At 48.2% G+C, this 15,390-nt stretch overlaps 1 protein-coding gene across 1 annotated transcript in view; it reads right to left on the bottom strand.

Moving 5' to 3' along the window:
- The window catches only part of SETD1B (SET domain containing 1B), a gene marked incomplete at its 5' end in the record, with an annotated part of 47,362 nt that overhangs the window by 13,558 nt on the left and 18,414 nt on the right, over positions 1 to 15,390 (bottom strand). Inside the window, one exon of the mRNA XM_010143714.1 lies at positions 3,601 to 4,374. Within this exon, the coding sequence (XP_010142016.1) occupies positions 3,601 to 4,374 (774 nt within the window). The remainder of the gene's footprint in view (positions 1 to 3,600; positions 4,375 to 15,390) is intronic.

The raw sequence follows: 15,390 nt of genomic DNA, 5'->3' as shown, positions 1-15,390 counted from the left end.
CGCTCTTCCTGAGCAAAGGGCACTGGAGGTAACATCCCCCTGCATCAGCCAGCGGCAGAACACCATCTAAAAGTCGGTTTCTCTCACAGACATTAACAGAGCTAATTTGCTGAAGCTGGCTGTAATCACCAAAGAGGAAGGGTAAGCTCAGCTCTCCTGCTAATAAAGGACAAGACTAATGGGAATATCAAGCAGAGAATGCAGGCAGCAGCACTCCATGGCCAGCGCCGACTGGCTCTTCCTGGCACTCGGCATCGTACTCAGGCTTTCAAACCTAAACGCATCACTAGATTCGGGAACAGGGAAAAGCTTTCCCCTAGCCCAGGCACACAAGGTCCACGGTACCTGCTGCCTTCCCTAGCAACATACTCCACAGTAGCTTTCACCTTATACATGTTTTTCATCCAGCCTGACCCAGGAAACCAGCTTTAACCTTGATACTTCTTGGCAGTCAATCAGTTGCCCAAGTCGATTCCTCTGATGGAACATAGTGGCCAAAAAACAGAGAGAAACTTAGGGACAGGAGGTGACAAGTGTGTTGCTGCCTTGTGCATCGCTGAAGGCTTGGGGGCTGCCAGCAGCACTATGTAGATTAATATTTGCTGTCCTACTAAACTAGAACAATGTCAGTCAGTCAGGACAAAGAAAGAAACCCACAAGGCTTCCTGCTCTTACAGCTGGGGAAGGTCAGGGAGATAGTGGACCCACAGAGCCTCTGACCAAAGAGGGACACACCTACTGCAGCAACTGGCATATGGTGGAGCTCCTGCGCTTCCAAAAATGAGCTTTGAGCTCCCTGTGAAATAACAGCAGGGCTGCTGCAGCTGATGGCCAAGGAAAGGAGATATTAAAAAACCGTTAGAGAGAGGAAATGGGGATGCAAGGCCTGTTTTGGAGGGTCATTTCAGCTCAAACAGTGCCTGGAGGTCGTGGTCCATTCTAGAAAAAAAAAAAAGTCAGTGTGATGGCAAAGTAGGCGGGAAACTGACCTCCAGCTGCCACCAAGGAGCCCAGTTGGCTCATCCTCACATGTGCAGGCAGACACCAGCAATAGAAAGGTACTGTTTAAGCTGAATACTCCTATTTTGTCTTCCTTTATCAAAAGCAAGCAGCTTGTGACTGAGAAAGAATCCTGACCCACATCACTGCCAGGGGATGCCCAGTCCCATCAGAAAGCAGTCTCTGAAATGGGTGAGAACCTTCTGCCTGCGACAGCAACAAATGGCCTGGCAGAGGCTTCTTCAGACACTGCTCTGAAGCAGCAAGAGCGCTGGCATTTCTGTCCCCGGACAGAAAGCACAAGTGGTCTTCCAGGCAATTTCATATTTTCAGTCAGACTGTGACAAGCTGCTGTGGTACAGCCAGCTTCCCTTCCCAAAGTGGGTTGCAAATTCCAGGTGACGGAGGAACATGCTAAATCCAACCATAGTTCAGGATATAAAAGAGCCTGAGGAGCCACCAAAGATCTGCCTCGCCTTGCTGCTTCTTCTTCACTGCGGATGTCTGGTTAAAACAATTCCTTGGGTACCTCAGTCGCTGCTTTTATAAGAGCTTGCTGGATCTGCTTCCCTCATTGCCCTGGAAACTCAGAGGCTTCCTCCAAAACTGTCAGCACATGCTCGCTGGTAGGAGGCAGAAGCTCCGAGCATTCCTCAGGAGGAGAGGGACCGCGTTTCTCACTGCGAGAAGACAGCCAGCCAGCTCTAAGCCAGAGCAAATTACACTGTCATAAAACAGCTGTTAAGCAGCAGCATTACCAACCTCTCTGGAAAGCCAAGGAGCTCTCCCAGGCACTAGAGTTAATGCACAACTGGCTTACAAAAGCAGCTGGTGAAGATACTGCTCTGAAAACTGGCATCTGAAACAGAAAATGTATCTGCAGACAGTGGGTTGTGTTGTTTTTTTTTAAAATAATAGGAATTTTGAGGCTTGCAGGAACCTTTCTACAGTGTTAGCTTTTTTTTTTGGTAGTGACAAATTCACCACATACCAGATCACAGAGCCGTTCACTGGCTGAGGTACACTTTAAATTTGCTGAGAGAGGATCAGACTATCCACACAAAGCTGTTAGCTTAACTCATCCCTGGAACTCCTTGTGTATTTGGCCAATGATCAGCTTTTGAGTTACTTGCACATGCACTGGGGAGGCGGAGGAGCACAGAGAACTGGAAATACCCACAGATCTCATCACACAAAGCAGGGAACACAAAGTAGCGACTCGGTGGTCTCAAACACTCTTGTTGCATCTGACTAGTGTTTTGGAGCTGAAGTTCAGCTTCCTCTTGGACACAAGAAGCCCTTGCACATTTCTATCCCAATCTCAGCCAGGGATCTCTGGGTCTGGATCTCAGGGTCACTTCCTCCTGCAAACATCTTCCTGGAGCAGTGCCCCGGACCACCAAAAAAAAGAAAATTAGTTATACTTCAAATTTCAGGTCCTGGAAATACTGCACTGAGGAGGAAAAGGGAAAGGAAGCGAGGGGAAGGGAATAACCTTGGACTTTTGAGATGTAAAAACAGCCGCACCACCACTCTCAAAGGCCTTCCTGAAAGGAGCACAGCGGAGAGGACTCTCCCATGTGTATGTGCTCTGTCTGTAGGAGCAGCTAGCTTCGTCCTAGGACTACTGCTACAAGGACACCACGGGGCTGCAGTGACACTCAGGAGGTCACCCAGCCGATGACCCTGCCCTGGGGCAGCAGCAGCTGCAGCGACGTCCTTCCTCAGATGCCTATGTAAGGACATTATAACCCTCTGAAACACTGCTGGAAAAAGAGATCCTTGTATATCCCTCCTGGATCATGCACCAGTGCATCATGCCAAGACAACGGAGCAGCCATGCAAACCAGCTTGGGCAACGCGCTGCCAAAGATGAACATGCTCTCCAAAACCCTCGCAAGACACAAGCTGCACTCAGTCCCACAGAGAAAGGGCTGCCCTAAAGCTGGAGGGAATGAGGAACAGGAGATTCACCCCAAAGCAGAGGGACATCACGGAGAACTACACACTTCTTCCTCAAGCCCACATGCAGACTGGTGGGACGGTGTGAGACAGATCGGCACTTCGCTGCTAGGTGAGCAATTACAGCTCCACACGTGGTCAGAGATAACTCTGCATGGGGGACCTCCACCAGTGACTTGGAAGGACTAAAATTCCCAGCCCATGTTTGTTCTGATGCAGCACACAATGCCGGTGTATATGGAGCGACAGCACGGAAATAAGCCAAGTTTAATAGCCAGGTGCCACACTGTCCTGAGGCAGGTGCCTGCGGGGACTGAGCAGCTTCCAGATACTTGCTCCCAGCACATGCTGCTGCCGCCTGCCTCAGCACAAAGACCGGCCCCATGGGAGGCATGGAGCCAGGTGAGGGACAGGGACATGCATGCCTCCCACTTAACTTAAGCAGCCTCAAGCCTCACAGCAAAGCTATTTCATTACTTTATTTTTTGCTTCTGTTTTAGTTACCACAAAATTTTAGGGTTGTGGTTTGTTTTTTTTTTTTTTTAAAGCCAGTTCCATCCCCGTGCTTACCCACACTCTGGCCACAAGCACTATGAACAGTTCTCCCCTGGATCCAGCCAAGAGCACGTGAAAGCCTACCTTTGCAAGACGTTCCTTCTTGTCCCACCAGTCATCAAATGCCCGAAACGCTACCACTTCAACCATCTTCCGGTTCAGGTCCCTTTTCATGATAGCCTTTAGTTCCTTCACTATGACCAGGAGGACTCCATCCACAGTGGCTTTGTGAGGATCTTCCTTCTTTGGCTCATAACCAGGTGGTGGAACCGAGGGGTCAAACTTAGGCAGTGGTGGCCACTGCTGTCCACGGCCAAGAGCTGCTCCCATCGAGAAAGGGCGGTAGGGCGGAAGATTCACAAACTGCATCCGGCCCGTCATGAAAGGAGGATACTGGTACGTGTTTTGTGCCTGCATCATGCGGCTCAGCATTTGAGTTTGCATCTGGAAGGACATCGGCATGCCACCCCACTGGTTGCCCAAGACACTTATCATATCCACTTGCATGACAGGGAACATGCCAGGATGGAACGGAGGAAGCGGAGGCAAAATATGAGGCGGAGGGACCCCTGGGGGTGCAGGGAGCGGAGGTGGGGGGACGGTGACGGCGGGGTGAGTGGGTGGAGGTGGCGGAGGCAGTGGCGGAGGCATTGGGAAGCCTGGCTGTGGAGGCGGCGGCGGTGGCGGAAGAGGAGGGAATCCCGGTGGTGGCAAGGGCGGGATCGAGGGGGCCATCACAGCCGTGTTGCTGACGGAGGAGTTCACCACAATGGTTTTGGCACATTCTGCACTGGTGATGGGTGCAGGGTTGGTCTCGTCATCAGAGATTTCCATGTCCTCCCCTGAAGAATGCTGACCCTGTGACACAAGAGAAAGAAAAGGTGAGAAGCACATTCCTGTTACGTTAAATACCCCAGTGCCGGCTGCTTCAAACAAAAGCTAAGTTTAACACATGTTTTAATTGGGAACAGAGAAAAGCGAGCAGTGTTCTGAAAAGGCAGGGCCCATGGAGCAGCTGGTGCCTATTGAAGCTTTTCTCTTCCATGTCAGACCTCAGGAAGCAGAGAGGTAAAAGCTTTCGAAAAGAGCATCAGTACCGACTGAACAAAACCCTCAGCTTCCACTGAGGAATTGCTCCCGAGCTCGGCGAAACACACACGACCCAAATGTCTTTCACTGCAAGATACATCCTCTCTTATTTGCACCTTGCGTTACACTGTGAGGTTTTGTTCTGTTATTTTCACCACGCACAAAGAATTACTCTGTTTTTTTAATTATAATCCCTGGCTCATTTGCTGTCAACTCTTAACCTCTAATTGTGGGAAGACAATACTTCCACATGGTTGCTGCTACTACCAGTTGTCTTGACTAGACCACCGCAATTCGCATGGGAAAAAAGATCCCCAAATGTGCTTAAATTGCTTTTAAACATCAGTCATAAATGCTGGGATTCAGACACAGTACGTGTCACGTTCACTAGCCACAAGAAATACAGATAGAGAGCTACAGAAAATGATAGTCATGTCCCATCTTCTCTGTCAGAGGGGTGGAAGCTGGATTAAAACAGAAGGTGCCTGCTTGCTCTGAAGTCCCAAAGCTGCCTAGTTAGGTCCCACACAATGGAAGAGCCTCACCAGCTGGCTCCATCTTCCACAGCAAATGGTCACACCTGCATGCTACGTGCTACAGGCACCGCAGTCCTGAAGGGATCTCCAGCACAAAGAAACCACATGTATGACTGTCACATCCCTCAGGTATTGTTAAAACGAATGCTGGTACGAAACACAGCAACCAAATACTGCTGAAGACATCCAACAACACACCGACAGTTATCTAGGAAACACAAATGGGCTTGACCTTTTACTAGTGGGATGTCAGCAAAAACAAGACAGGATCTCAGCTACCTTCTCCAAAATTATTTCAACATCCCCTCAGCTCTTTTCAGGGCTGAAAAGCAGCAGCAGTCATCATGACCTTCTCTCCCAGGCTCTCTACAAGCATGACCATCTTGTTGCCTTCCTACAAGGTTCCAAGCGCTTCCTTCCTCACAACGGCTTTACCCAAAAAAGCCAGACTGTTTGCACATTGCCACCAGCTGATCTAAATAAAGAGCATCCTCATGTTCATGAGCACAGACCAGACCAGAGCACAGCAGCGATGCTCCAGCTCCGCCAGAGCTCTCCTGCCTGCCCAGGATGCTGGGGGCTCTAGCTCACCAGAGGCAGTAAGAGGTCACAATCAAGTGGTCTTTCAGTGCCTCTCTGTTTCTCAGTCCAAGGGTGTTGGAACTTCCTGGCTGTTTTCAGCCAAATTTGACTGAAAATCTCAAAGCTGTTTATTTCTTCCAAGTTTTGTGCTAGCAGGTGCCTCTTCTGTCTGCTCTCCTATCAGTCTCCCCAATCTGAAAGAAAAGAGCTCAGCCCTTATCAGCCACTGGAGAAGCTGCAGCAGGGAGAGCTGAGCTACTGGGAAGCAGGCTTTGTTGGCAGTTCTCATCCTGAAGCTGCCATGATTTGAGTTTTAACCTGAGAGTTTTGCACAGGGATAAGGGGACAAAAGCACAAGCGGATGCGTTTACGACTCTGCTATGAACTGTATGAAGCTGAGCAACCCTAACTATCCAAATGCTTCACATTTTATCAAAGGTCATCTCTGCTACAGCAGCTACCACCAGAGAGCAGGCTGAGCACAACGCTTGCAACAGCAGCTCTGCAAACCCTCCTGTCCCAGCACCTCCCCTCGCCCTGGCTTCCCTGCATTCCTCTGCTGCTGTGTGAACCCTCCTCAGGCATTGCATGGGTCACCCCCAAAAAGCCAATCAGAGTTTTAGTCGTCTGAAAATGCCTGACCTCTCAGCTCAAGAAGGAAACTGCTATTCAACCCCACTGAAGGGCTGACAGCACGAGCCTGGCAAACCCTGCAGCGAGTGCTATCGAGTCCCTCCTAACGGGAACAGAGAGGAGACTCTCCTGTAGTTGCCAAGGTGTTTTAGTGCGTATGTACATCCAGGGAGGTTCTCCGAGGGCTGTTTCGTAAACCCTAAAATAAACAGCTGAAAAAGGAGAAGTACAAGTAATAGCTCAATGCACTTGAGTCTTTCCAAAGCGGAATTGTACCAACTCCTCCTTGAGCCGTCCACATCTGGCTAACATTTCTCAGTGGGTCTCACGCCCTGCATCCTCTCCCCAGCTGCTCTACTGCAGTCATGCCACATGCTGAGGATGCTGGGGAACAAAAGGACATTCTGCAGTTTCAGCTACAGCAGCTCTAGTGAAAGGGGCAAAGGAAGAGCAAAGATGACAACTGTGGCAGGTGTAAACAAGTTTTCCTGCAGAACAGACTCCGTTTTTCAGTGAGTGAACACAAAAGTCACTGTTAAGAAGCACTGGCTCCCACTGCAAACACTGGATGATGCTAAAGGTCAGCACTGGAGAGGAAGTCAGGAATGTGCAGGCTACAGACAAAATCAGCGTCATATTTGCATTCATCTCATCTGATGGGATACAGAGTAAAGTCACCCTGTGTAGCCTCAGTGGAGCACCAGCACCAGGCAGCACCACAGGAAGCTCCAAGCCACAACCTGTCCTCGAGCTCCAGTCCCTTCTGCAGGATCCTGCACCCTCCCAGTGCCACCAGTCTGAGTCACCGCTTAAGATCAAACTCTGGTGAGCGCACAGTACCAGTACCGAAGAGCTTGCCTGAGCCAACACATCCTCCCTTCCTGGAGCACCACCAGCCCAGTCCTCCTGTAGGAGACCCATGTGCTCCTGCCTATCACCTACAGCCCACTCCCATCTGCACCAGCCCTTTACTCAGTCTCTGCACCAATAAATCCTGCCTGATAAATGAGGTTGGCTTTCTCTCCTGAAGACAATATCAAACAGAAGCAGGCAACTGAAATTGCAGAGGTGGCAGGACTAGCTGGACTCCATGTTGGAGTGACAGTAGCTTTCTTCATTCATACAAGCGTTTATTTTTACTTCAGCTGAAATGAGAACAGCTAAAGTAACCAGCATTTTTGGAAGACTGAAATATATTTTTTAATTCTTCTGGTGCTCAGATGGGTCTGCAGGAAGCAATCACAGATTTTCTGCTTCCTACAATGTTGGGCTGACAACTCACCTGCACTTGCACACTGAACACAGTCTGTGCTCCAGTTTTATCCCAAGCAAGATGGAAAGAGAAAGAGATTAAGCAGCAGAGAGAAACAGATCAAAAAGGCAGGGGAAAAAAAAAAAAGAATACACAAGGTTAGGAAAGAGGTCAAACCAAAAGATCATCTACAAGGAAGTCTTTAAAGAAAGTTACAAGGCATTAATATTTAAAGCGGATGAGCAGTTACAGGAAAGTCAAATCTAAGGGGGGAAAACATGGGCACCCACTGAGTGAAAGAGATCAAGGTACAGAGGGAAAAACCACAGGGAGACATAGAAAGATCTTCTATTATGTGAATTTCTTTTCCTTCACCTGTCTGAACCTGCATTTACTGTGGCTGCTACCAAATACCTCCCAGGGTAGAGCTGACACTGTCCTCCCAAAGAATCCACCTTCCAGCTGGCCTCCCTCTTTGCTCATGAGGAATAAAGTGAGCTGATCCATGGCATTCACACTGCATGGCCATCACTGTCAAAAAAAACGGTGTCAATCACTCCTGGAGATCACCCACCCGTTTCTGAGGGCATATGGTACAACGCCTCCAGGAAACCTCCCTGCAGCCCAGAGAGAAAAGCCATTTCCAGCTAAATTAATTTGTGCTGCCATCTTTACTTTGCATTAATTAAATTAAGAGTTAGCAAAACAGGTATTTAATTATAAGCATGACACACTTTTCCAAAGGTGTTTTAATGATGCAAATTTGTTGGGAGAGATTCACGTAAGTGTAACTGGTTAAGAACGATGCCTCACACATTGTTCACCCAAAATGCTGCCACCTCTCCAGTGTGTTTTAGCACAGGCAGAGCCTTTTGCATTAAGTGAACATCCTGAGATCTCAGTCCTGGATCAGCCTGAATAGTGTCAGGGTAGAGAGCCACTGAATGCAGGGTATTGCTTACCTGGGAGCAATACCCAGCATTTAGCGAGCAAATGTCCATACCTGCAGAAAAAAAAGAAACTACATGCTAACATCTGCATGCAGAAGTGGCAGTTTCCAGATGTGAAGAGGCTGTTCTCTGCCCGGCCCAGAGGAGCACTGACTGCGGCAGCGGTTGGGAGCTCCATCATACGGGCCATTCGGTACCTTTCCTACAGGCAGAGGAACGCCCCATGCCTTCATTTCCTTTTACAAAGGCCATCTGACAAAGAATTTACTCAGAATTTCAGAATGTTCTTTGAATACTGTCAGCTTACAACTAATGTCACTTAAATATTCTGCTGGGTACCAAGTCAGTCGTATTTGAGGTAGGGAACTTGTATCACTGAACGTAGCAACTACTGTGACACAGCCTGGCTGAGCGCTGGTGCATCAGCATAATGAAATGCGGGATCAATGGCATTCAGCATGATGAAAGGTCATTAGCTTTAATGAAGTGAAGCATCCCAGGCTTGCAAGAAGTAGCAACCTTCAAGCCTGCTACAACTTCCTCTCACAGAAACTAAACAGAACAAAAAAAAGTTATCTCAAAGCCCTAAAACTTCAAAAACTTTGTATTTATATACTGTAAATCTTTGCCATTTTAAACGTTAAGAAGCTTTTCAACAAAGCTAGAACTAAAATCAGAAGTGGCTCTTGGACAAAACGTTTTCGTAACCTGGTCAAACTGTCATCCTTTGCTTTGGGATTAAATCCATCCAAGGGTCTAAAAAAAACTCACAAGTGAGCAAGTCTCATCCTTCATCCTTACAAAAAAAGGTGGGGAAAGAAAAGCCTTCACAAGTGAGGGGGAGAGGACAGCCGACCAAACAGGGTCGCACAGCAAGTTGCTGACACAGTCGAGAATAGACTCTAGGTCCCTCTGACTTCCTATTCCCCCGCTCCAGCTGCTCCCCACGCCGTGCTCCTCACTGCCCACGCTCTGCATTTGGTAGGGGAAATGCTCTAGTGCAACACGCCGTGATCCCAGGGTGAAAACAGCCCGAGTTCTCACATTAAACAGAACAAACCATTTCAAACCTACCGTGTTTCTTACATTGTTCAGGACAAAAAGGAAGCCTGAGGATGCAAACCAACCACCTGCAATTCTTCCTCAAAGACACAAATTTAATTAAAAACTCCTTGAAAAAAATAGAAACCCATTCAAGTTTGGCCCAGAGAATCCCACCATTCACTTTGCTAGCAGTGAAAATACCTCTTGCTGTCCAAAAACTACATACCAGAGCACAGCCAGAGCTTCAGAGAGCATTGCTTTGTTCATTTTTAATCTGCTTTTAGCTAGGGAAGAGCTTGCAGGTTCCACACGTTCTTGGCAAAGCACGTGAGGAGGAGCCGTGCCTCCAAACTGCCCTCTTTGCTTGCTGGGAGTGCAGCGCTCAGGCACGATGACATGGCAGAAAGACCGTGCTAAGCATTCACACCTCATGGTGCCAGGCGTGAACAGGGCAGACTCGGTCCTGTGTTTACAATACATACAAACATTTTTACTTTGCTCACTATAATTATAACTCTCCCTCTGAAAGAACACTCACAAGGGTGGTACTTTGCTGGTGTTGCAGAAGCGGAGTACAGGAGGGCAGAGCTACTCAAGGTGGTTTGCCAGCAATTTAGCTACAGCAGCAAAAAAACCCAGAGCAAACTGCTGCCGGCACCTTCCCGGGTGAGCTTTCAATGCTGTGGAGATAACTGTGCCATCACCCGTGCCCGCGGTGGCTTGCGTCAGCCAGCACACACCACCGCAGCCTGGATCTGCGCTGAAGTTTGTTTACTGCCTCCTCCCCGGACGCCCTGGCTTAGTTAGTCACATCTTTCCACCTCCTTTGGGCAACTAAGAGAGCACCCGTCCTCCCGCTGCTGTCAGAGCACGATTGCAATCATGGCACAAAGACAACTTTCAGGCGTATGTGCACTGCAACAAAGTGCCCGGCTTGGGAACAGGGAAATGGAAAGATTAACATATTACAGATAATGCTCATAAACACCTCCAGCAACATGTATTTCTATCTCAAGAGCAGAAGACTGAAAGATTATTGTATAGCTGTATTTTTATAGGGCACTTTGCAAATTTAACTCACAGGCAAAGGCTGCAAACAAGGCAGAGCGGAATGCAGATAGATCAGGGCAATGGATTCACCACGTAAAGGCTGCACTGGAGCAGGGATTTGTCGCAGAAGGAGACACGTTACTTGGGTGTTTTGGATTCTTTATTATTGATTGCTAAATTATGGCTCACTGCTTGAAAAAGAGAATTCAGGCTCTATGAGATGACAATATCCTACCCGATACATGCACTGTCTTGGCTCAGCTGGTGTTTTGTAGCGCTTCTTTGGACCAAACCTCCTCACACCTACAGGGCTGTGGAACGAGTAAAACAAGTGACAATAATATTCAAGTGCTCATTGTAAACAAACAGCACTGCAAACACCAGCCTAACTTATGCCACTTTCTCTTTTTCTAATGCCAAGAGGGAACTTTGAGTCGATACCTCAAACCACAGAAGGATAGATGGAGAGTCCCCCAAAAGTCCCTCTTGGTCCCCAAACAGGGGGACAGGGGTGAGGAAATGCCACCACAGTGCTTGTTTGTGTCTCACAACGTGCTGCCTCAGGTGCTGGTCCCTAATTAGACCACCCTGCGCATGGGGAGCTGCCACAAGCTGGGATTTGGAAGGGTGGGAGGAAGGAGCTCACCTCAGCTTTCAGTGCATGGCAGGAAGGGCTCTCGGGACAGGGAGGCACAGAGAGCTAATGCCTACGGAGAGAAAAGGTCTTCTCACACACTTCCAGTGTTTCCTGACACTAGAAATGTAAGTAAATTGACTTGTGTTTTAAGGACAGCGGGAGAGCTGGAAGGCTGCCCAATGGTCCATGCCGTCATTAGGAAATCTAGTGAACTAAGATGACAAAACGAGCTCAAACCTCCTGTACGATGGGCAGAAGTGCCAAAGACAGTATCCCAGGCTCATGCAAATCTGCACTGCCAGTTTCCTGCAGGCCCTCATATGCATCAGGCATCTGAGATGGGTCTCAACACTTCAAGGCACTGTTTCAGACTCCAGAGGGGATTATCCTCTCCCTCTACTCGCAGAACAGTGGAGTAACATCACTGTCTCCAAGGAAAGGAAGAGAGCAGTAGCTTAAATCAGTATTTCCAAAAGCAAAGCTCCTGATGTGACAGAGGGCATGAATTGATCCACAAAAACAACCCTGAAAAATAGGAGAAAATCAATGCAACAATTGAACAGGAGGGGTTCAGGCTCTTTTGACTAGACTGTACACAGAAGCTCCAGCCTGTACAAAACCATGCATGGATTCCTCTTTCCAAAAGTTGAGATGGATCCTGGAGTAAGAAACACCCACTTAGGCAGCCTCCGCACATCTCCACAAGGCTAAAAACTGCTTTTGTTTAGCAAGTGATCCATGGAAGGACAGACAACTCTACACAAAGCAAACGGAACAGAGGTGGGAAGCAAATGCAGTGTCATCAGTGGTCTGAGGTAACCAGATCTTCACTGATCCAGAGACACGACTTGAGAATGCGACCCCAAGGGGAGAAGACTCAACCAGCATTCAGTTCTTTCAGAAAAATCCATTCTCTTGGCAAGAAAGCACCATGCTTCAGTTTTCATCACAACTTTCAAGAGCCCACTGCAAGAGCTTACTTGGACAGCTAATCCTCAGAGCCACAAATTAAGCCAGTGGGAAAGCAACTGCCAGATTTGCCTCATCCAAAAGCCTGGAGAGATGAATTGGCAAATAGGGCAATAAGGTGCCAAGGGGAGGTCAGTCAGTTTGTCAGCACCCTCCACAGAAGGGGTGGTTTAATTCAGATCTTTCTACCTTCTGAGAGGGAAAGGAAAAGAAGGCTCTGGGCTGCAAACTTCAGGGCATATGATGTGGTTATGCCACTCCTGTTGGCAAGGTTACCAAAGAAGGTTACTTGGAGAAACCAGACATTGCCCCTGGGCTTCCAGCATGCACGAGAGACTCTGCTGTCTGCAGGGAGAGCTGCAGGAAGAGCACAGGCTAACAGAACATCCTTTGGGTCCACACTCATCAGTGCTGAGACTGGAAACTTCCAGACTCCCTGACTGCACAGATTGGAGCCAAGACAAATGTGAACATACAATTGGGATGATGACAAAATACAGTGACAGTACGAGACGGGGAGTCACTGGCCCCCAGCCCGAGATGAGGGATGCCTGGGCAGCCCGTGCGTGCCCCGATGCAAAGCTTGCCTGGACAGTCGCCCCTTCTGCATTATGTGAGCAAATCCGAACTGGCAGGGTGAAAGTGTGCCAATTCAGGGGCTGCGTCATGCAGCCACAGTGTTTTTCATCACATATGAAACAGCCTAAAATTGGATTTACCATCTCATGGAACCATGGCCTTTTCCCTCAAGTCTTAAGCAGATCTCATTAAGGGGGAAAAAAAGGTTTCTTTATGGGCGGGAGGAGAAGATAGGGGAAAGGAAGGAGGAAAAGAGAGAGAGGTGTTAACATTGGGGAGCCATGTAACAAGGCAGACTCTTTCCACAGCAATGGTTATTCTGGCTTCCTTATTTTCGAAGGGGGGAAGGGATAGCTGAAGAGCTATTTGCAATCTAACTTCAAAGGCTTTAGTCGGCTGGGAAGCTAAGTCATGCATAAAAGGATGGTAGAGTGGCAAGAAAATACCCCCTACAGATAAATTAGTCAGGGAATGTTCTCTGCTTCTCCCAAAGACTTTCATACAGCCAGACTGGCTTTACCCAGGTAAAGCCCTTTTCAGACATCAGGTTCAGTGATGCTGGGAACAAACCAGCCAAATCCAACAGAGGAATTAAACAGCCTCTCTGAGAAAGAGAAAGGCAGTGGTAAGTACGCAATGGGCTTCTCTGTCATTTTCTGCCGTCTCAGCTATTACCAATAGATTTTATTCTGAGGTCTGTCCACACTGAGAAGATGCAGAGCTCGAGGCAGCATTTGCCTCCATGAAGATGCAAGGAATTCAGAAGAAATCACACAGTATAGAGAACTCATTTCCCAAATGGTTCTAAAATGCTCTATTTTGTTCTTCACACTTGTGCATGCAGAAACGCACCCACATTTCTACAGAGCAGAAAGTTCTTTATAATCAAAGATAAAGAAGGAAACTGGCAACACTAGATCAGAGTCCACCTATAAATAAAAAAACCAGAAGTGCAATAATTGAATGTGCAGAGTACGCAGATACCTTCCCGTTCAGGGCCAGGCAGGAGCTCACATACTGTTCCCTGAGCTTACCTTACACCCAAAGCCTTATGTCAAATGAAGCCACGAATTCAGATCTTGCTACCAACAGGGCGACAAGAAAGTGGATAAGCTTGGAAAACAGTCTAGCTCCCCAGCCGATAGCAGCCTACTGAAGAATAGGTTGTACACATGCTGTATTTAAACAGGTTCTAATCAGCAGAACTAGGCCAATTTGATATTCTTTCCCTTTTACATACTACTACTATACCCTCGAGTATCTGAAATCACGTGGCTGTTACTCTTACAGCAGCAATTTCAGTGCTCTGTTGAGTGCTCTCTGCATTTCCAGCATTCACAGCAACAGCAGTTTCATTTACAAGACCTGGATGTCTGCAAAGCAACCTGCGCAACGTAGAGTCTCCTCAGAAAGGAGAGCAGAAACAAAGGAATCGAGGCCTTGAAGGACAACGGGCAAAAGCAAAAAAAGACGACTTTTTGTCAGATCATTCATGGATATCATCTTTCAATGCTCTTCTGCTCGCTGCCGTCTGCCCTCAGACCCAGGTGCCATGAGGGTATCCCCGAGGCAGCAGTTCAGACACTTGTCTTCCTTCTCGAGAGGCATCCCAAATGGTGAGCCTGGCCTGCCTGTCCCTTTGCAAAGGCTTGAGCTATTCCTGCCCTGAATTTCTAGGACGCTGTCCTGATCTGCTCATGCAGCTGGGAAGCAATGAGGCCCAACTGGTTTTGGCACCGGTAAAAAACTCAGGAGCCCGTAGTCCACAGCTGATGGAGGTAGCCCAGAGCAGCCCTTTCCAAACAAGTATGGCTTTTACTCTCCAAAAGTTAATTCCAAGAGTTAAAGTCCTGATTTTTATGTGAGCCTTTCCTTTCCCTGAATGCTTTTGCTGAGATGTCATGAACCCTTCACTGCTGGCCTGGGAGGTCACCAGACTTAGCACTAATTTCCTCCCAGGAGCTCTCTTCTATCCCAGAACCAATTATTTGAGAAGAAATAAAAAAGCATGAAAGAGGGAACGTACTGTTAATAAGGTCTTTAGGATCTTGTTATCATCTTAACTGCGGTCACGGTGGCAACACAGTATGGTTTCAAATAAGAAAGCTTGCAGCCTTCTGTTCTGGAGACGGCCACTGCCATCGTTCCAAGACAGGACAATAGGACATCTGCTGAGTTTCTCAAATTCCCAGCAAAACTGCTGCCAAGTCCAGTTCAGCCAGTCCACCTGACTCGACTGTCCGACAAAAAGCATTTAACCCCTTTGGGTAAAGCCCCCACTGCAGGTGGGGCAAGCGCTCAGACCTGTCAGGACATCACAGTAGAGAACGACCACAGGGAACGAGAGGCTCATGAGACAGAAACTTCTCTCTCAGTGGCTGTGGCCAGACTGTGAGCCCTTTGCAGCAGCGACCACAAATGATGACTGGCACCCTAATGAGCTTAGCAGGCTCCACTCATTTTCTGAGCATTACAGCACAAGCTAACAAGTCCTTCCCAGCAAAGTGCTGTAGATGCAATAAAACCCAGAGAAACTTCATTCTGAGGAGCCTA

The sequence above is a fragment of the Buceros rhinoceros genome, unplaced genomic scaffold, assembly GCF_000710305.1.
Source record: "Buceros rhinoceros silvestris isolate BGI_N320 unplaced genomic scaffold, ASM71030v1 scaffold16219, whole genome shotgun sequence".
Classification (NCBI taxonomy): Eukaryota; Metazoa; Chordata; class Aves; order Bucerotiformes; family Bucerotidae; genus Buceros; species Buceros rhinoceros.
Note: the sequence above shows the minus strand (reverse complement) of the source record. Positions and strands in the feature narration are given on the sequence as shown.